General features: G+C 32.7%; 1 protein-coding gene across 2 annotated transcripts in view; it reads right to left on the minus strand.

Moving 5' to 3' along the window:
* The window catches only part of PTPN12 (protein tyrosine phosphatase non-receptor type 12), a 75,793-nt gene that overhangs the window by 31,115 nt on the left and 22,179 nt on the right, over positions 1-22,499 (minus strand). For both annotated transcript variants that reach the window (XR_004421160.1, XM_033088550.1), the window contains exons 2-5: positions 14,312-14,420; positions 4,672-4,748; positions 3,048-3,143; positions 2,293-2,331 (exon numbers count right to left, since the gene is read on the minus strand). Coding sequence is in view for 1 of the 2 variants with exons in the window: in XM_033088550.1 (XP_032944441.1) it covers positions 2,293-2,331; positions 3,048-3,143; positions 4,672-4,748; positions 14,312-14,420 (321 nt within the window). In the remaining variant the exon portion in view is untranslated. The remainder of the gene's footprint in view (positions 1-2,292; positions 2,332-3,047; positions 3,144-4,671; positions 4,749-14,311; positions 14,421-22,499) is intronic.

Raw genomic sequence — 22,499 nt, forward strand, 5'->3', positions numbered from 1 at the left:
CTGACAATGATACTCACTGGTCAACAAAGTAGAACTCTCTAGTATTTCAGTTTAGCTTAGAAAAATATTATCAATATTTTAGAGGGCTTAAAATCAAAAACCTCATTTTCCAGTATAAGTTTATAGAAAATGACAAAATTGAATTTTTGTTTTTGTTTTTTTTTTTGTTTTCTACCTGGTAAAGTGTTAACATCTTGAAATAGGCAGAAAACAAGTTATGAGAGATTAATTTAGTAAGAATTGTGTGACTAAAATACCACTGATTTAGAGAAGCAGTAACTGATTAAGGATTATATTGGTATTGACATTCCAAGTATAAACTAATGCCTATTGATATAAAAAGCTACCTTAAACATCATACATGGATATATTAGCATATATCATTCATTTTAGAGAAAAGTGAAGCTTGGAGGGGACAGTTCACTGTACCATGGCCAAAATCCTAGTGAAGTATATAGGTATCTATGCTCTTTCCATCAGGTAACATTCCAAGTCAAGATCTAAGTCAAGGTTATCAAATAAATTAATAGGCCCTAACTTACTGACAAATTATTACTACTAACAAAATCCTATGAATCACAAAATCTTTAACTTCAAAAAATTTTGCACTGAATACGACTTCCCAATTTTTCATAAACTATTATTACTGATATACAGTGGGAGCTGATTAATAGAATGAAAAGAGAAATAAGTTAACAGTAATTTAAGAAAACATTAGAGGAGTAAAATTTAAATTTCTGTAACAATAGATTAATAATAAAGGTTCCGAAGTATATATTAACAATACTTAAAAAGGTAAGTTAATCACTTAATTTCTTGGTTTGTGTATTTTCTAATTTTAGGAAATGTCCATTTTCTGTCCAATATTACTGAATATTTTCACTACTGGTGAAGAATGGAGTTGGGAGAAATTAAATGTTTTCCAATGATTTATATATTATAACATCTCACATAACTGAAATATATACTATCTTGCTTTATGCAACATATCCTATACTGAAAAATTTTAATAAAAATTTTTACAACAAAAATAATTTTCACTTTAAGAAAACTTCAAAACATCACATAACTTAAGTTTGATTTGTATGTCACATTTATAGACCACACTTAAGTTCTACTGATGAGGAGTGATAAAAAAACTACAGTGAATATTTAAATTAAAAAAAGAAATTATTACAGTAAGACACATTACCATTAGTCGCCCTCAAAATATTCCCCCCTCGCTTTGGACACACTTATCCCCATCATTCTTGCCTCTTTTGGAAGCAGTTCTGGAAGTCCTCTTTCTTGTCTTTAGTTGCGCTGTCGTGGCTGCTTCGATATCCTGAATTGATTCAAAATGTTTTCCTTTCATGGTCATTTTGACCTTGGGGAAGAGCCAGCAGTCGCAATGGTGCCAGATCCAGTGAATAAGGCAGATGAGGACGCACCGTAATGTTTTTGATAGAAATTGCCATCCCAGAAGCAATGTGATACGGAGCATTGTCATGATGGAGGATAAAGTAACAACGCTCATGAAAGAGGACTTCCAGAGCTGCTTCGGAAAGTGGTCAGAATGACGGGATAAGTGTATTCGAAAAGAGGGGGAGTATTTTGAAGGGGATTAATTGCAATGTGTCTTTTACTATAATAACTTTTTTTTTTAAAAACATTCACCGTATCTTTTGATCACCCCGTGTACCTATTCTACATCTACAGATAAATATATTATCACCTCCAACAATGAAGACTTAGTAATTGATGCTGCAGATCACAACGGCTTTGAAACTACCTTCACTTGTAAAGGGCATAAACATACCAATGTCAAAAATTTCAGATTAATGGATTTTCTTCTCTTTAAAGACAGCACAACAAACAAAAAATGTAGTGTATTTCCAGACAGAGAAATCAGAATATTCAAGCTATAATTGATAATAATCAAAATTATTTTATAACTCATTTTCATTGCTCAGTTTTATCCCTATTTTCAAAATACCTCTCTATTTTAGTCCATAGTGTTCTACTTAAAACACCATTAAATATTTGAAGATTGCTAAGTAACAATAAAAAAGTACATTTCAGTATACATATTATAATAAATGTATTTATGAAATGTAAAAAAAAAGTTTATGTGCTTTAGAGATTATTTTGTTCTTTTTATCCAATAAAAGCAATAGCAGAACACAAAAGAAAATAAGTATCTAATTTAACTACTAGGACTCAGAATATAATAAAAGACCCAGAATATATGTCTCTAGAAATGAATAAAAAGTATTTTCCATAATTATTTTAAGTGTTAAAAGGTATACATACCCTTCCCATTTCAAATTCTCGACAGGCCATTACAATAATCTAAAAAGTGGGGATAGGATGAGATGAAGAATTTATCAGTTAAACATAAATTCATCATTTTCTTACTCTGAGCATGGTCTGTCAAAAAAAGTAAGTTTAATATTAAAAGTATGAGTTAAAGAAATAATCAAAATCATACCTTCCAAACAAGGGCTGTTATAGTAACAAATTAAATTGGTTTCAATTAACATTATGGATTTGATTTGAATTAAATTTTATCAGTCTCATAGATCTACTTCTGAAATTATATTTAATAAAACTATCTAAAGATTGAATGCGTTTAACTGTCTTTGAACATAGGGTTGTTACATTTGCTTCCCCACCCCAACATGTTTCTTACATATAGCAAAATTGAAATAATTCTCAGTAAACACTATAACGGCCATCTATATTCTACCATTAACATTTCACTATACTTCTTTTATCACATAGCTATCCTTTTACCCATCTGTCTATCAATCCATCTTATGTGATGGCTGTCTTATTAGTTACTTACTTAGGACAAGATTTAAAATATTATCACACCCTCTTCTTAAAATATTTCTACTAGTTTGTGTGAATTTGATTAGATATCAGTTGCTTTCTTTTTAGTAACATTAGCAATAAGTAACATATCATTAGGGCTAAAAAGTGTTTTCATGTCTTATTCAGTAAAACATCCTATGTCACTACATGTAATACTTCTCAAAATAGAGTTTAAAAAGTAAACTACTTACTACAACATTGTACTCCCATATCATCCTCCAAAAATCTATTACTGTGTTTGCTAAAGGTCCTTGGGTTGCCACATATGCTTTTGGCCCATAAACACCCTAAAATAATAAACAAATTTCATTATTATGATTAACAAAAATATTTCCTTACCTAAATTTTAAGGTTTCAAATTTTATTAGTAATACTGCTGTTTTCGTCCAAACCATTTCCAAATAAGTTTTGTTTCATAGTACATAAAAGCATGACAATGTTTAATTAACTTTAGCTTCTGGTGAAATGTTATTACTTTTGTGTATTTTATTTAACATGGTATATAGAATTGATTAACTAAATTGTCTTATGCTAACTTAAAAATTCTTATTTACCTAGGAATTAAAAACAAAAGGCCTAATACTAAGTCAACAAAGTTTACTGTATTAGAAACATAAAAGCATCCTTTGTAGAAATACTAAAACTAGCTAAGTTACCTTCAATTATTTATTCAATTTAAAGTTTATTGAGTGTCTACTACATATGTTTCTAATACATACCAAACAAGAATATACCAAACAAGATAGCAGACTAAAATACAAAACTAGCATGTAATGGAATCATACAATGAATCAGTGTTATTAAACACAATAAAAACTAGAATTTTAACAAATGTCCTTATAAAAGAATATAAACATGAACAATATCTGAAACAGCAAATCACCTGTGTATTAGTTTTTGTTAACCTATTTGTTTTGGGTTTTGTCATAATTGTAATAAAACTGACTGTTGGGGAAAAAAACAGTTTTCATTTGAAACCATGACTGTTCAATGTTGACATAATTAATATTAATTTCACCACCTAGATCTTACCACTTTATTTTTGTAAACAAAATATTGTATTAAAATATGTATAAATACTATATATAAAATAACTGAAATTATACTGTCATGTAACTAGAAAGAGTCAAACACAAAGAATAGCTAATGGAATAAAGTAGTCTTTTATTTAGTCAAGTACCAGTTTGAATTCATTTGCCTCTCTATTGACAACTATGTAAGAACTTACTGCTTTTGATCAGAGTATCCAAAAAAAGTTAACTATTATATAAAGACTATATTTAATCTTGTATTTGGAGTTTTCAACTGTAATGGTGCAGTTGCCCAACGTTTTAAATCTAAGTTTATATTCTATAATTTTAAATCAGTATTACTCAATTTATTCCAACCCTAGCAATTTATCCCAAGAAATTATACAAAAAAATAATAACGTTCACTCTAATATTACTATCAAGAAAAACTGAAAACAACCTTTATGGTACAACCACAGGTAATAACCATGTATATTTGTGTATATACACTCAAAGGGACAATTAAGAAGATGATATTTAGCAATAGGTAAAGTGTTTATAAGCCTTCAATGTAAAAGAAGAAACAAAATAACTTTGTTTCCACTATCACAAAACTAAACAAAACTCTAACTTTATGAATAAGGGCACTAGAAAGTAAAGTACATAAAAATGTGTCAGGGCTGTGATTTCACTTTTATTTCTTTTGTTGATATCATGTTTAGGCAACTCAAAACAATTTAATAAAACTAGTATGTAGGAAAACATTACATATGGCAGAGAAACACCATTTAAAGTTAATACATACCTTAATAAAATTTGCGTTGATATAGTCTGAATCTTGAGAAGGAGTCTTTAAAGTCAGCTTAACTCGGCTATGATCAACTACAAAAAAAAAAAAAAAATCCTAAATTATATCCTGTTGGCAGACAGATGTTTTCTAATGAACCAGAAGTAATAATAAATAAATAATTTACTTCAAACAACAATTAATAAAAATTGACTCTAGGACCCAGGGTAATTTTTAACATCATATTGACAGGAAGTCTAAAAATAAAACCCTGATGATGTAAAGCTGTGTTTTAAAGTTGCTATCAGTATAATCTCAGGATCTCTTTTAACATATAAATTCCTGAGCATGATTCAGATTTACCAGATAAGAGTCTGGAGTTTAAAATCTCTGCAGCTTTTAACACGCTATACCACGTGATGAGCACTAACTACTGAGACACAAGCTCATTTGCCAAAATTCTCATTAGGAAATCTTTCATATTTTATAAGAAATTATAAACATTAAGTAAATTATGACAAATAAATGAATTAAGACGATGTATACAAGTGCTCTATACTGCACTTGGCCAATAATATTTATTAGGTAATGCCTACTTAAGGTAAAAAACAATCTTTACAATAAAGTCCAAAAATATAAATTTTATTAATTTTATAAAATTATGTAATTTTATACTTAAAATAAAATTATTATGCACATGCTTTTTTTTTAAGTTAGATATTAAAGAAAGATATAAAATGAAAAGTAATCTCCCCCTGTCCTTGAATTTCAGGGCTCTCTTTCTCAACAAAGACATTTATTTCTTCCTTCCAAAAGTAATTTTTATGCATATACCTACATACTTTGGAAAAACGACACAAATGCAATGATACTATACATGTTGTTCTGTATCTGCTACTTTTCAGTTAATATATCCCCTGCTATGTTTTATACCTGAAACTAATATATTGCCTGTCAACTGTGATTAAAAAAAATAAAATTAAAAACCACACACACACACACACACACACACATATCCCGGAACTCCTCCCAGAGCAAATATAGATCTATCATATTCTTTTTAATGTTATGGATCCATTATATGGATGTTTATTTGTTTAGCCAGGTACACCACTAATGGCCCACTTTTTCCCTATTAGAAACACTACTACAACGAACGGTGCTGTATATATATCTGTCACCAGCACTGGTATAGGGTAAGCTCCTGACCTACCTTCTAAAAGGTGTACACCGACTCACACAAGTGCACATACAAATGTTATTAGTAAGAGCGACTGGGTGTTACACTTAATAATTAACAACCTAAAAATGTAAAAAAATCGGACTTGCATTTCTTTTATTTTTCCTTTTTAAACTTTTATTTATTTAAGTGTGTTTTTCCAGGACCCATCAGCTACAAGTCAAGTAGTTGTTACAATCTAGTTGTGGAGGGCGCAGCTCACAGTGGCCCATGTGGGGATTGAACCGGCAATCTTGTTGGTAAGAGCTCACGCTCTAACCAACTGAGTTATCCGGCCGCCCTAGGCTTGTATTTCTTGAATTACACAAATGATTGCACATTTTCATACTGTTATTGGTTATTTATTTCTTTTATCATAAACTGCTTATTTATATCTTTTGCCCATTTTCACCATATGTCTGTTTTCCTACTGATTTATATGAAATCTATGTAAAGAGAAAAATCAGGCATCATTCATAGGTAGTGCAAATAGTTTTTTACCAGCTTGTGTTGATTTTTTAAAACTTTTTATTTAGAACTAATTTTAGATTTACAGAAAAATTGCAAAATTAGTGTAGAGAATTTCCATACATTCCTCAGTCGGCTTCCCTTAACATTAATATCTTACATAACCATAGAACAAGTATTAAAAACAGAAAATTAACAGTTACATAACTATTAATTAAACAAGAGACTGTAAATTTTACATTTTTTTAAAAAACTTTTTCTCTCTTCCCAGAAAAAAATTTTTTTTTTCTTTCCACATTACATTTAGTTATTATTTTTCCTTAGTCTCTTCCAATCTACCAAAATTCCTTTCACTGATTTTTTTCTAATGATTGTAATGAGGTTATGCATTTTTGGCAAGAACACTGAAAACAAGGTTGTGGCCTTCTCAGTGAGAAGACACACCAAGGGGTTCATGAAGTCAATGTCATATTACTTGGATGTTAACTTTAGTCATTTGGTTAATATAGTGTCTGCTGGTGTCTACAATGTAAAGTTACTATCTTTCCCTTTGTAGTTAACAAACATTTGCAAGGAGATACTTCGAGCCTATGAAATCCTAGTTGTAGGATTGCCTAATATTCAAGATCTCTAGATTAGAAACAATCATACATATCATATAACATGTAAAATGCCACTATCATATTATGGTCCTTTGACCATGAATATTAAAGGCAATTAAAATACAAAAGGGCAAATACAGAAATGGTAAAAGACACAAACTTCTTGGCAAACTCTTTAAGGACAACTCATTTATTTGTCAATGACCCAAATTTCATACATTCATACTAAGGGCCAGTTATATTAATTTTATTTATCTATTTTTGCTGAAATCTTTAGAAATTTGTAGGAAGAAAACAATATCTTCTTACCATATTTCCAGGAAAGAAAATGTTTACAATTTATATGTTTATCAATGCGCTGATTCTTATTTCACACCATTCTACATTTTTTTAAATTTTATTTTAAGCCATTTGTGATATAAGATACCTACCAAATAAATGCTATGCTTCTGATAAATGAGAACAGAATATTCAGGAGTTAGGACAATGACGGGTTAAGTAACTACATGAAGCTTTCTTTCACCATGTTTGCCAGTAATGAGGAGTCCCAATTAATTACACTTATTCAGATGGCATATTAGCCTCTATTCAAAGTATCTCAAAGGCACAGACTTTTGTACAATAGTTGGTTTAATACGAAATCTTCAACAAATGTTTCCGGGGATTGTGAATTCAAATGAGAACAGTGGTTCCCAAATGATAATAAAGACAGAAGCCACTACATGCAAGGTGGGAAATTTTAAAATTTTCTATGATGGAAAATTTTATGCAAATAGAAAAATATAGTAGTATAACGAATCCCCATATATCCATTACCCAGCTTCAATAATTACTAACATTTTGCCAGTCTTATTTTATCTACCTCAAATCATGTATCAGCTGGGGGCTGGGAAAAGTGAACTAAAAGACAAGATCTTTGAGTTCCATATTCTACAATAAGTTTGATTCAGTAAGTTCAACATGGGACACAGAAATAGCTTTTGTTTAAACTTTAAAGCACAGGCAAATTAAGTATAAAGTCACTACTTTATACTTAACAATCACAGTATACCGTGTTTCCCTGAAAATAAGCCCCTGGTAAGATTTCAGCTAGACGGACACATTTAGTACGTTATGACGATGTTCCAGAAGAAGATGACATGACTGTAATTGAACAAATGTAGATTGTTATACATGAAAAAAATAAGACATCCCCTGAAAATAAGTCCTAATGGAGCAAAAATTATTAAGACCCAGTCTTATTTTGGGGGAAACATGGTATTATTGAGAATTTAAAAATCAATATTATGCTGCTTATGAAACATATTATCATGTGTATTTTAACATTCTTCATTGGTACTCCTATTAAGCATAAAAATGAGTAGAAATAATATAAAGCATAACAAAAAAATACAATCATTTTTAATCTCCATGGTTTTGCCGATTGTCTCTACAATCTCCCAAGAACCCAACTCCAAATAGATAAAAACCAATATTGGCTACATAAGAGGCTCTTTCAAGTAGCAACTTGCTTTCTTTTCGAACAAACATCAACACCCTACAGCAACAAAAGAAAATATATAAAATTGTTACCTCCAGGAAACAGAAACTGTCTATTGACTAAATCCTAGGACTAAGAAATAAAATTATCTCCATAATTCACATTAGATAGGCAGAGCACCCTGATTCATCACTCCTAAAGGTTAGCCAGCTCAGTTTTAGCCCTCTAACACATAAAGCACAGGCCAGCCTTGACACAGAGTACCTAGAAATTTCTTAATTCTGGTACTGGTCTCAGTGTTCTACTATAAAATAAACCAAATATCCAAGATAGCTCCAGAAAAACCTAATTGATCTCTGAAGTGATGAAACTACATTTAATTGATCAAAAGCAAGGATATCTGCTCTTGTCACTTTAAGTCAACATTATATAATACTACAAGTTCTGACCAGTGTATTAAGGCAAAAGAGAGACTCATATTGAAAAGTATAAAATAGTCATTATTTGCAGATAACATGATTCTGTATGTAAAAAATTCCAAACAATCCAAAAAACTACTAAATAAATGAATCACTGGATTAAAAGAAAAAAAATCAATATACAATATAAATTGTATTTCTATATATAGTTGACTCTTGAACAATGTGGGGGTTTGGGGCACTGACCCCCTAACAAAGTCGTAAATCTGTTGATAACTTTTGACTCCCCCAAAACTTAAGTTGTCCCTCAGTATCTGTGGGAGATTGATTCTAGGACTCCCACTGCGAGTACCAAAATCTACAGATGCTCAAGTCCTCTATATAACATGGCACAGATCAATGCATAGTCAGCTTACCCTGCATCCATTGACTCTCAAGCTCAGCTCAAAAACAGTACAGGTATTTATTGAAAAAAATTTGCATATGAGTGGCCCTGTGCAATTCAAACCTGTGTTGTTCAAGGGTCACCTGTACTAGTAAAAAAGAATTTGAAAAATTAAATTCCATTTACAGCAGCTTAAAGAATTACAAAAATAAATACAAAACTTATATACTGAAAACCAAAAAACACTGTTGAGAGAAATTAAAGAAAATCTAAATAAATGAAAAGACAGTCCATGCTCATAGATTAGAAGTCAATATGGTTTAAGATTAGAATTCTCATCAAAATGATCTAGAAATTCAATGCAAAAATCCCAGTAGAATTTTTGCAGATTTTGACAAGCGGATCCTACAATTTATATGGAGATGCAAAGGACCCAAAAGAACCAAACCAATTAAAAAAAATAACACAGTTGAAGACTTACACTTCTTACTTTTAAAACTTACTATAAAACTACAGTAATCAAGAGAGTGTGATATGGCTTAACACTAGGTCAATAGTATAGAATTAAGTATATGGATCAAATGACTTCCAATAAAGGTAACAAGGCAATTCAATGGAAAAGGACAGTCTTTTCAACAAATGGTGCTGGAATACTCCCACGTACACAAAGATTATTTTAGACCCTAACCTCACACCATATTAACAAATTAACTCAAAATGAATTACAGACTTAAATGTAAGAGCTAAAATTAAAATACTTCTAGAATAAAAATGAGAAAACACAGGAGAAAAATCTTTGTGATACTGGCTTAGGCAAAGAGTTCTTTTGGATAAGAACATCAAAAGCATGATCCATAAAACTGATCAGACTTCATCAAAATTAAAAGCTTGCACACTTTAAAAGACACCATCAAGAAAATGAAAAGACAAGTGATAAACTGGGAAACAGATTTTACAAATCATATATCTGAAAAAAGACTTACATGAGTATCTACGTATATAAATTCTAAGTATATAAATTTATAAGAATACAAATTCTTATATATAAAAATCTTTTACAACGCAATAGGGCAAAAAAAATTATCAAAATTTAAAGTACAAATGCTTTCAAGACACTTTTCACCAAAAAAAGATATATAAGTGGCTAACAGAACATGAAAAGATGCTTAACATCATTAGTCATTAGGGAAACGCAAATTAGAACCACAATGAGAAACCTCTACAAACCCACTAGGATAACTATAATCAAAAAGATAGTAACAAGTGTTGGCAGGGATGTAGAGAAACTGGAACCCTCATATACTGTTAGGGAGAAAGTATAATGGCACACAACTACTCTGAAAAACAGTTTAGCAGTTTCTTAAAAAGTTAAACATAGGGCGGCTGGATGACTCAGAGTGAGCTCTGAACAACAGGGTTGTCAGTTCAGTTCCCACCTGGGCCAGTGAGCTGCCCCCTCCACAACTAGATTGAAGGCAACGAGCTGCCACTGAGCTGCTGGAGGGATGGCCAGATGGCTCAGTTGGTTAGAGCGCGAGCTTTCAACAACAAGGTTGGTTCTAGTCCCGCATGGGATGGTGGGCTGTGCCCCTGCGACTAAAGATTGAAACCGGCAACTAGACTTGGAGCTGAGCTGCGCCCTCCACAGCTAGATTGAAGGACAATGACTTGGAGCTGATGGGCCCTGGAGAAACACAGTTTTCCAATTTAAAAAAAAATGTATTTCTCTAATAAAAAAGTATTAAAAGAAAGTTAAACATAAGCTTCTTCCATAGACCCAGAAATTCCATTCCTGAGTATCTATCCAAGAAAAATAAACCCTATAATCACACAAAAAACTGTACAGAAATGTTTTTTGTTTGTTTGTTTTATTAATTTTACTGGGGAATATTCGAACAGTGTGTTTCTCCAGGGCCCAAGTCAGCTTCAAGTCACCTTTCATCAGCTCCAAATCGTTGTCCTTCAGTCTAGTTGTGGAGGGCACTGCTCAGCTACAAATCCAGTCGCCGTTTTCAATCTTTAGATGCAGGAGGCGCAGCCCACCATCCCATGAGGGAATTGAAATGGCAATATTGTTGAGAGCCTTTGCTCTAACCAACTGAGCTATAGGGCCGCCCCTCTGGAAGCTAAGCGGTAGTTTGTTGTCTTCCATCTAGTTGTGGAGGGCGCAGCTCACTGGCCCATGTGGGAACTGAATTGGCCACCCTGTTGCTAAGAGCTCACGCTCTAAGCAACTGAGCCATCTGGCCACCCATGGAAATGTTTATAACAGCATTATTCAGAATGCACGCCAACTAGTAAAGAAAATGTAAAATAATCATACAGTGGAATATTACTGAACAACAGAAAGGAATGAGCTACTGACAGATGCTACAACATGGATCAATCGAAAAACACGCTAAGTGAAAAAAGCCAGACACAAAAGACTACATATTGTATGATTACGTTTATATGAAATTTCCAGAAAATCTATATAGAGACATAAAACTGAGTAGTGGTTACCTGGGGCTGAAGATTGCAAACTGGCAGGGATGATCTTTTTGGGATGATGGACATGTTCTAAACTGTATTGTGTTGATGGTTACACAACTCTAAATTTACTAAAAATCACTGAATTGTACACTTAAAATGTTAAAATGGGTAAATTTTATGCCATGTAAATTACATCTCAATAAAGCTGTTTAAAAAATACTGTACCTACAAGCACTGGACATGCTAAACATGCAAAGGAAATTGATGACTTAACATTATTCTTCTGACAGTAAGTAAACATGCATCTCTAAGTACAATTACTTTGAACATCATTTTCTAAATTAAAGTGACTAGAAATTCTTTGGAAACTGACATGTCAAACCTTATGTAATTTAAAGGAAAAAAGGCACGCCACTCTTAACTACAGCACAGGCTATAGAGCTCAGGCTCTGTCTAGGACAAGGTTTCTCAACCTCAGCACTCCTGACATTTTGGCCTTGGATAATTCTTTACTGTGGGTAAGGCTGTAGCCTCTGTACTGTAAGATGCAAGAGCATCCCGGCCTCTATCCACCAGATGCCAGCAGCGCCTGCCCACTCCACGTCACAGTTGTGACAATCAAAATGTCTCCAGATGGTACTAAATGTCCCGTCCGGGGCAAAATCACCCTAGTTGAGAACCAATGTTCTGGATCTAAACTGCCAGGGTTTAAATTCTCATCTACTCTATTAGCTGTACGACAAGCTATTTAACCTATCTCTGTCTCAGTTTCTCATCTGAGAAGTGGCATATAATAGTATCTACCTTAGAGTTTTGTTGTGGTGATTATGGCAAATGATCTATTTACTACAGAAATTGGCAAATAATGCAAAATCAGGGCTTTTATTTTTCTGAGGGCCAGTTTAAAAGCACACCACTGATATTCCCCCTTTATCTCTATTTAAAATTATAAAGCTTCTTCCCCTTTCTATTCTCAGCTTTGTCTATATACCTCATTCCTACTATATTATTTTCAATATAGCACTAATCACCATATGGCAGACCATACATGTTATTTGCATTCATTGTCAGGCACTTTGATTATATAAACTCTCAAAGGGCAAGGTTTTTTGCCACTTTGTTCTGTATCCCCAGGACATAGCATATGATCGAAGTATTTTGTAAAATGAATGAATGAAACACAACACATGAAAACAGAACCCTGGAGCTATTTATGATTCATTTCCCCAGATGGTGAAAATAGGTGGAGAAACGGTCTCTTTAAGAATACCTGCATTAATTCCAGAGCACAGTAAGAGTACCTCAAGATGACCTTGCTTAACAAACATTGCCCCCAAAAAACTCATACCATTCACTATTCTGAGGTGGACTGGAAGGAAAGGAGTGTATCTTCCAAAAGCTTAGAGTGGTTATTACATACCAGGTACAATTCTAAGCATTTTACATGTATTAACTTATCTAATGCTCAAAGTAATCCTAGAAAGCGTTATTTTAATCTCCATTTTATAGATGAGGAAATCAAAGTACAGAAAAGATGAGTCCAAGGTCATACAGATAACAAGTTGTAGAACCAGGATTGGAACTTCCAGACTCAGAACTTTTTACCACTATGCTATATTGCCATTTAGTAATTCTGCTGAAACCAGCCACCCACAGATTTCACAGCTTAAAATAAAGTTGAACAACAACAGAAAGATGAAGGATTAAGCTGATGCAAAGAAGACAGTGAGAAAGAGAGGGAAGGAGATAAGAGGTGATGTGAGAGGGATATCATGGAAGAAAATTTCAGAAATAGGGACTGGTCAATGGCATCAAAATAGTTAACAGAAAAGAATAAGCCCGGAAATAAAAAGACTACCAAATCTGGAAATTAATTAAAAAGTCATTGGGGACTTTATCAAGGATATTTTAGAGAGAACAAGCTTTAAGAATGAATGAGAATTAAGGGAATGGTATCCTGGAATGTAGATATTTCAAGATACTTGAAGTGAAAGAAAGAGTACCGGCAGCTTTCAGAGACAGCAGTTATGATGTCAAGATTTTATTTTAAAAAATTGGGACACACTTAGGTACGCATGATTTTAGAGTTAAGGCATTTTGCTAGAAAACTATGCTATTTAAGAATATAATTACATTATTATTAGAATATAATGCTATCAATGTAACTCATACTCTCAGATAGATATTTAGACTGTTGAGAACAGACATGTAGGCATGAATCATCTTATGGTTCTTATTGTGAATAGACAGTTTTTAGCATTTTACAAAATTTATTCAATTATATTTATTGAATTATCTGTCTATGTTATTTTATTGTAATAACTTTTTGAACAGGAATCCACAAAGATTTTCTTACTTGTATTTTTTGGTATTTAAAAGCAAGTTAGTATCAGAGTAATTGTGATGCTTACAGAAAAATTAAACAATAAAAAACACAAAAACTATCAGAAGCAAAAACAAAAGGCACAATTACAAATTATTATCTTGTAGTATGCCTTGAAAAAGATGTTAACTACTACTTACTTATCAAACTCATTAGAAAGACTAAAGCTAGTTTAGGCTACAAACTGCTGATTAGTATTTCCATTTCCATTAGGGGCATTTCAAACTTACATGGCAGTATGTCCTTATATCTGTTCTTTTTAACATTTTCTTCCTTTTCTCCAGTGGCTGTGGGATAAATCTTTTCTGTTCTGTATTTGGTAGACAATCTTCTTAATCGCTTAAAATACAAAAAAAAAAAAAAAAAAAAAAAAGAACAGAAAATTAAAGTTTAGAAAAACATTAACATTTCAAAATTTTAATGATTTACAAGTAGCCCTTCATTGAATTTTCTTAACCTCAGTTCCTCATAACTCATTTTCCTCTTTTCTAAGCTCACACAATATCTCCCTACTCCTTAATAATTAACCCCAAGGATGATTTGTTTGTTAGCATAAATGCAAACATAAGATTAATACTCCAAATAGCAGTGAAAGAGGAAACTACAATAAATTTTATTTAGAGAAATCATTAGTAAGCTGAGACAAAACATTTAACTCTGTCCTTAACTTCCTCAAGTAATTTTTGTGTTTTAACTAAGGGTCCTAAAAACCAAGTTTTAAAATCATGCTAAAAGATAATGGACAATTTTCTTTATTCTTTCTCTTAAACCTTGAGCACCCATGATGTGCCAGGTTCCTTCCAAAGCATAAGCTAATAATTACTTATAAGACACTGCAAAACAAAGTTCTTTCACATATTGAATTAGAAATGTCCAACAAAGGCCAATTCTGCTTATTCACTGCATCACAGAAGTGGTTTATGAGTTAGTGACAAATTCTTACCACATATGGCAGTAAGGATGTTCCTTGGGCTGGAATATTTCTGCATGTCAGTAATACACTTCCTGCTTTCAGAAGCACTGAAAGTCAGCATTGTGAATTGTTTAAATTCACTACTCAACTACACTGCTGAAATATAATTTCAAAGTAGCTTACTTTCTTCCAGGCTTAAAGACATATTGAAGGCATTATAATTTTACAATTCAACAAATCAAATGCAAACGAAATGAAAAAGAAGTCTGGCAACATTGAACTTTTTCAACATTTTATTTTTGCTACTTTTGATACTGATGTTTCAGCAACTAAGTATATTATGTCTATATTTTTAAAAATCACAGATAGAACTTTAATTCAATAGTCTTAACTTATTCTTATTGTGATATACTTTAACACACAACACTTGAAATAATCTTACAAATAGACACTTACATATAGAATGGTGAGCTTTTTGGTTTTCTTTGAAAAAACTAATAAACTTTATCATCACAATCTTAAAACAGGAGACCTAAAACAGGAATACACACTTTTTTTTAAGATGAAAAGACTTACTATAATCTTGTTATGCATTGGCACAATGCCACAGTAAAATTCCCCACATTTATGATGCTATTTCCTGTAGTAATAGAGTTCTCAAAGTGTATTAGGGGGAAAACGTATTTAAAAGTAAATGGGCTCAAATACGTGGTGATGGAAAAAGAACAGACTCTGGGTTGTGAGCACAATGTGATATATAGATGATGTATTACAGAATTGTATACACCTGAAATCTATGTAACTTTACTAACAACTGTCACCCCAATAAACTTGAATTAAAAAAAAAAAGTAAATGGGCTGTTGGTGAGGGTATGGGAAAACCTCAACTTCATAAAATGCTGGTATAAAGAACATTTTAGCATAACCCCTAAGGAGGGTAATCTGGCAATTACAAATAAACACTATCCCTTAACTTAGGAATTGTAATTCCACAAATCTGTCCTCTAGATAAATGACACACATGAAATGATGTATGCACAAAAGGTTACTTATTGCAGTATTGTTTATAAAGAACAAAAGACTGCAAACAATCAAAAAAGTATATTATTATCTAAATAGACTTGTTTTATTCATACAATAAAATATGATATAGTTGAAAGCCAATGAGGAAGCTTTTTATAGTAATATGGAAATATCTCAAAAACACGTTTCAAGTGAAAAAAAAGCAGGGAACACAATAGTATATGTAATATACTACTATTAGTGTTAAAAAGAATAAAAATATATTTGTATTTGCTTGTACATACGCATAAAACATCTCTGAAGAGAAACTATTAACAAAGGTTGTCTGTGGGGAAGAGAAATGGGTAGCTGTAAGATACGGATGGGAAGGAAACATTACCATACGTCTTCTCATACTTTGAATTATACTGTGTTTCCCTGAAAATAAGACCTACCCGGACCATCAGCTCTAATGAGTCTTTGGGAGCAAAAATTAATATAAGACCCGGTATTATATTATATTATACCTGGTCTTACATGATATTAAAATAAGACTGGGGCTTGTATTAATTTTTGATATAAAAGACACATTAGAGCTGATGGTCCGGGTAGGTCTTACTTTCGGGGAAACATGGTATGAATGTACATCCTATTCAAAAAATTAAATGTTAAAAACAGTAAAGGGTAGTAAAAATGGTTCATGATTTAACTACTCCCTATTAACAAAGATCCTCCCAGTTACTTTGATACGCACTTGTATACATATCACATATTTAATCAGAATTTTTATATTTTCTCTGCTCAAAGTTTCATTTTCAGGTATTTTTATTATCTTAACACATTACAAAATATTGTATGTGAATGTAACTTATAGAAGGGTATCAATATAAACAGTTGCAGGAACACAGAAAAAGTAATGTAAATTAGATAACTGTCACTAAAAAAATATATGCATATATTACTACAAAGGAAAGGGAAGAATAAATAATTTAATTATAAAATGTGAATGCACTCATGGAATGCCTACTGCAATCACTCCAAGAATTTTTTTCCACGTGACAAATTATGTTAATTGAGAAATGTGCAAAAGAAAATTTTTATGTGAAATGACTTTTCATTTCTCATATAATGAACCTTAAGAACACTTTTGTGTACATGTATCTAATTTGAGTATGAATTTTTATATATCCAGTTTTCTTACAGCCTAGCACAGAATAGAATGTTTTTTTTCATGTTTTCAATGAAGAATGCTCTATTAAAATAAGTCTACATAAATAGTGTACCTAGAAATCTTGATACCCATCAAATACTAACCTCTGATGTAAATAAAACAAATGCAGTCCATTAAACAAAAACTTTGTACGCTTTTTTTCAAAATTAAAAATAAAAAAATCCTCAAGTAGGGACGTAGTTTCTAGCAACAAAAAAAGTCACCTTTATACTAGTTACCTGCTCGAATTAATTAGATTTGCCACTTTCTGGCTGTACAACACTGAACATATTTAATCTGTGTCTCACTTTCTGTAATATAATACCTACAGTCAGCAAACACACTGGCACAAAAAATGGGCTCGGTAAATGTTAGCTATTATTACTGAGTAAATCACCGAAATGCTTTAAAAAATGTTATTTGCTACTACAGATTTCTTTCTTTCTTTAAAACCTTTCCTACATCAGAGATCAAAGGGACTCACAAATTCTGGGCCAAATCGTTTGCCTGAAGGGCTTCTTAAAACAGACTGCAGGGCCCACCTTCAGAGTTTCTGATTCAGTAGGTCTGGGATACAGCTTGAGAATTTGTATTTTTAAATAAGTTCCCAAGTGATACTGTTGTTGCTGTCTGAAAAACACACTTTCAGAACTATTAGGTTGGTGCAAAAGTAATTGTGGTTTAAAAGGTTAAAAATAATTTCAAAAACCACAGTTACTTTTGCACTAACCTAATACTAGTATACAGTATAGGTTCAAAAGAAGGAGTAAATCAATTGCATGGAGGACTAGAAGTTGATTGTCAACAATTCTTAGGTTCCTCTGTATTTTACATATAGGTTGACAGCATCAAATAATTTTGAAAAAATGATTAGAAATTTTTCTTTGGAGGTGGTGGACAAATTAGGGGTGAAGAAGGGAAAATGTAATTATCAAGTACTGCCCCCCCCTCCAAAAAAGAAGAAAGAAAAAAAGGACAGGGGAGGAGAAAAAAGGACAGGGGAGGAGATCAGTAGCAAGTGAGAGCAATAAATGTACCAGCTATGAACAAAAAGATCTTAAATAAAAGAACTAAAAGGTTTGGAGATTAGACTCTGGATAAACTGGAAGGTACAGTAAATAGGAAAACCAATACTCTTTCCTAAATCTCTTTCCTATTTCTTAAAACATCAGTATAATACAACACTGTATGGATCTGGTAGCACTTGACAACAGCAGTATATAATTGGTAAAACACCGACTATGAAAAGGTGCTTTCAAGATTTTACTTTAAAATTTTCTGTGTTTTTGTGTATGCTTTTTCTTTGCTTCTTTCTGCTACTTTTTCTTTGCTTCTTCACATACCTCCAAATCTTATCCATCTTTTAAGTCCTAGATTCTTCAGAGTTTATCTCCCTCATGCAAAAATAATCTTTCCCTTCTGAATTGTTTTTAGACTTTATATTTACTCTTAAAACACCATTTCCTTCTCTTTATGATAAAGAGAATACATCTTCCCCTACTAAACTCTAAACTCTGTGAGTATAACATTACTATCAGATTAATATTTATAATGCCCTGGAACATATTGAATACTTGTATGTTAAATAAGTTAATCTTAGAATACAATTTTAATGCTGGCCTAAACAAAAAAAGGTTTTGTTCTTCTAATACCACATCAAAATTAATGTCCAAATGGAGCCTGAAGTAGAGGTAGCACCAAAGTTCATTTAACTGTATGAAATGGAAAGTATCTACACATTTAATTTCATTTTAACTTCCTGACCACTATGTCCATGGTCTCTAGTGAAGCTGTTACTAGAAAATAAATTATGAAACACGCCATAATATACTAAGGAATCGTATTCATAAGCTTAGTGCTTATGCGACAGACCATATGAGAATAGCACTGAACTATGCACAAGCAATAATTCTTTATTAAAGTATAAGTATACATAATTATTCAATATAATCCTAAAGTAAAAAAAAAAAAAGTACTTTGAATCATTTACTGTCCTAACTGGGCAAAAATATATTTAAATGGTATATTTACATAACCTTATACTCACCACACCCTTTATCATGTCTGGGTTTTTAAATTAAGCAAACAAAAAAACCAAACAAGCCTTTAAGAAAGACATTTTCAATTAGTTCTACTTTTAAAAGTCTTGAAAAAGTCACATAATAAACTCTATATAATTTCACTCTTATTTCAGAGTTTCTATTCTAGAATACAAGTCTGATCATTTCTAGTTCCACACTCAAAAATCCTCCAATGGGTCTATTACCTCCAAGATAAACTACCTACCAATTCCTTAGTTTGATTATAAAATATTTTGAATGCTGCCTGCCCAATTTCCTAGCTGCTTTTTTATATAACACTCTCTTACAGTGTGATGCTTCAGTCACATAGAATTACTTACCACTGGGGGCGGCCTGGTGGCTCAGGTGGTTGGAGCAACGTGCTCCTAACAGAGATGGCGTGGTTCGATTCCCACATGGGCCAGTGAGCTGTGCCCTCTACAGCTAAGATTGTGAACAATGGTTCTCCCTGGAGCTGGGCTGCTGTGTGCCAGGAGCGGCTGGTGAACAGCCGACCAGCAACCAACTGCCTCAGCCAGCCAGTTGATCAGAGCGCAAGGCTCATAATACCAGAATGGGCCAGGGAGCTGTGTCCTACACAACTAGACTGAGAACTGGAGTGGGGGTGAGGGGGGGGAGGTTAAAGAAGTGGGGGGAGAATTACCACCACCACAAGCAACCCTTCACCCCTTTATACCAGTGTCATAATTTTTACTCTTGCTGTTGCGTTAATAGTAGGAGTCTGGCTGAAAGTCCTACTTTGTGAAACCTTTCTAGAAATGTCCCTCAGCCCCAAGCACTGACAGTCAATGCTCTATTATCACTTGTGACAAGTATTTCCATAATTGTGTCTCACCCACTAGACTGTAAAACTGAAGGCAGACACTGGAATGACTGTTTTATTGGATTTTTTAGACCAATATCTAATGTAATGCAAATCACATTAAAAATGGGTGAATTCAAGAATTTATTGAGCCTTCTCAGACTAATGATAGAGATGTCTCTAATATTAGAATATTTGATGCAAATAAAAACTGAGTTCAATATTCACTTTGTTTTAAAGTTCCAAATAAAGTATTTTCTCTTTACCTCTTAAAACACAAACACTTTATTTCCCTAATCCTGAATCAATAATCTGATTCTCAAAGGCCTCCAAAAGTCACTTGCAACATGACTATCTTCTTTAATGTACCCATTTTGTGTGTCAAGATTTGAGTTCTAAAAAGGGTAGAATAGTTTCATTGTTTATCTAAGGACCAAAGCTAATGAGAATATGTTGTGTAATGTTTGTTGAATCTCTCCAGTCAAATAACTGTCTCCTGGGTTGTCCACGGAGTGGCTGATGGGCATCACAAACCTCCAAATAGCACCACCATTCATTCAACAGTTGCTCAAGTCTAAAAGCTGGGAATCATCCTTGATTCTCTCCTTTATCCAGCCCCCAACATCCTATCCATTAGCAAGTTGTTTCAGACATTTTTTAGAGGTGGAGCTAATTGTCTTCATAGTCACTAAACAGACTTAAAATTCAGAACAAGTGATACAATTAAGTTCACGAATTCATCCTAGAAAAAGTGCTACATCCCTCATTGCTGAATATCACTATGGTCACCTTCGAAGTACTCCCCTTGGGAAGCTATGCACCGATGCCAGTGCCTAGTCCACTCTTCAAACCAATTTTGGAACTCTTTCTGGAATGGCCATAAGAGTTGTCATCATATTACCCTTGATGTCCTAAATGTCATCAAAATCTCTTCCTTTCAATATTTTCTTTATCTTTGGGTAAAGCAGTAAGTCATTGGGGACCAGATCAGGTGAGTAGGGAGGGTGTTACAACAGTTATTTGTTTCCTGACTAAAACCTCCCTCACAGACAGTGCCATGTGAGCTGGTGCATTGTCGTGATGCAAGACCCATGAATTGTTGGCGAAAAGTTCAGGTCGTCTGACTTTTTCACGCAGCCTTTTCAGCACTTCCAAATAGTACACTTGGTTAACGATTTGTCCAGTTGGTACAAATTCATAATGAATAATCCCTCTGATATCAAAAAAGGTTAGCACCATCGTTGCAACAATTTCGCGAACTTATTTGTCAGACCTCATACATTTAGGCAGGGACAGGTATTAAATTTGATTGTTAGACAGATTTTAAATCAGAACAATTAAGAAAACAAATGGACACAAAAAGTAATAGAGCTAAAATGGAAATTAAGCTAACTCAAATTCTTTTTGGAATAAGACACAATATAAATAAATTAAATATTGGAGCTTAAGACTTCTCATGCTATTACTAGTCCACACAATACTGCCCCAAATTCCTCAATGTTGTAACACTTAAAAAAACAGTATGCGTTTCATAAGACAGTACTTTTAGTAAATATGCATACAATATACAAATCTTAAAACTGTACCTTAAAGTGGAATAAAAATGGAATTGCTTTAAGCTTAAGTTACATTGTAATAAAATACAAAAATACCTAACCCCCAAAACAGTACTGCTTTTGCCATTGCTCTGAAAATTTTCTAAGGCAATTACTGAAGAACTTATCTGAAATTTTAAAAGATAGAGGGTTTGGCACATAGTTGGCACTCAATAATAACTTTAAATGAACAAATTCATCTGGTTTTATACCTGAAACATTTAACTGTCCTAGTCACAAAAGCCACTCAATCTAATACTATTAAGTTAACCCTACCATACAAGTTGCACGATTATTATGCTAAATTAAAAAAAAAATTCCAATACAAAGTAACTGCAGCAAGTAGTAAAATCAGAGTATAATTTTCACCAACAACATATTATCTCTAACTGACTGTTCTTAAATCTTTACAAACATATTTATATAAAAAATGCATGCCTCTAATGTTACAAGCAACTAAAACAACGAAAGGGTCATTCAACTATACAAATGCCAACATCTACCTTTAACTGCAAAATATGCAACTCTGCCTTTCAAAATTCATCTTCTTATCTTTGCTCAAGCTTTACCTGCTGTTGCAAGACAGACTAACTTGTCTGCCATTCTTTTTCAGAAATGCATAGCTATGAGTTCTCATTTGAAGCTAAGTCAGGGCTGATGTTAAAAGGACATGATTTGAAGAAAACAGGACACCAATCTTATGGGTCTTTGGACAAGAAAATGATTTTATTCTTTGCTTATATCGATTTCAATGCTTCAGTTATTTGCTTAGCAGTCTGCCAAGCAAACTCCTTGCTTTTTTCTAGCTCAACACA

This window comes from Rhinolophus ferrumequinum, chromosome 20 (genome assembly GCF_004115265.2).
Source record: "Rhinolophus ferrumequinum isolate MPI-CBG mRhiFer1 chromosome 20, mRhiFer1_v1.p, whole genome shotgun sequence".
In the NCBI taxonomy this organism is placed as follows: domain Eukaryota; kingdom Metazoa; phylum Chordata; class Mammalia; order Chiroptera; family Rhinolophidae; genus Rhinolophus; species Rhinolophus ferrumequinum.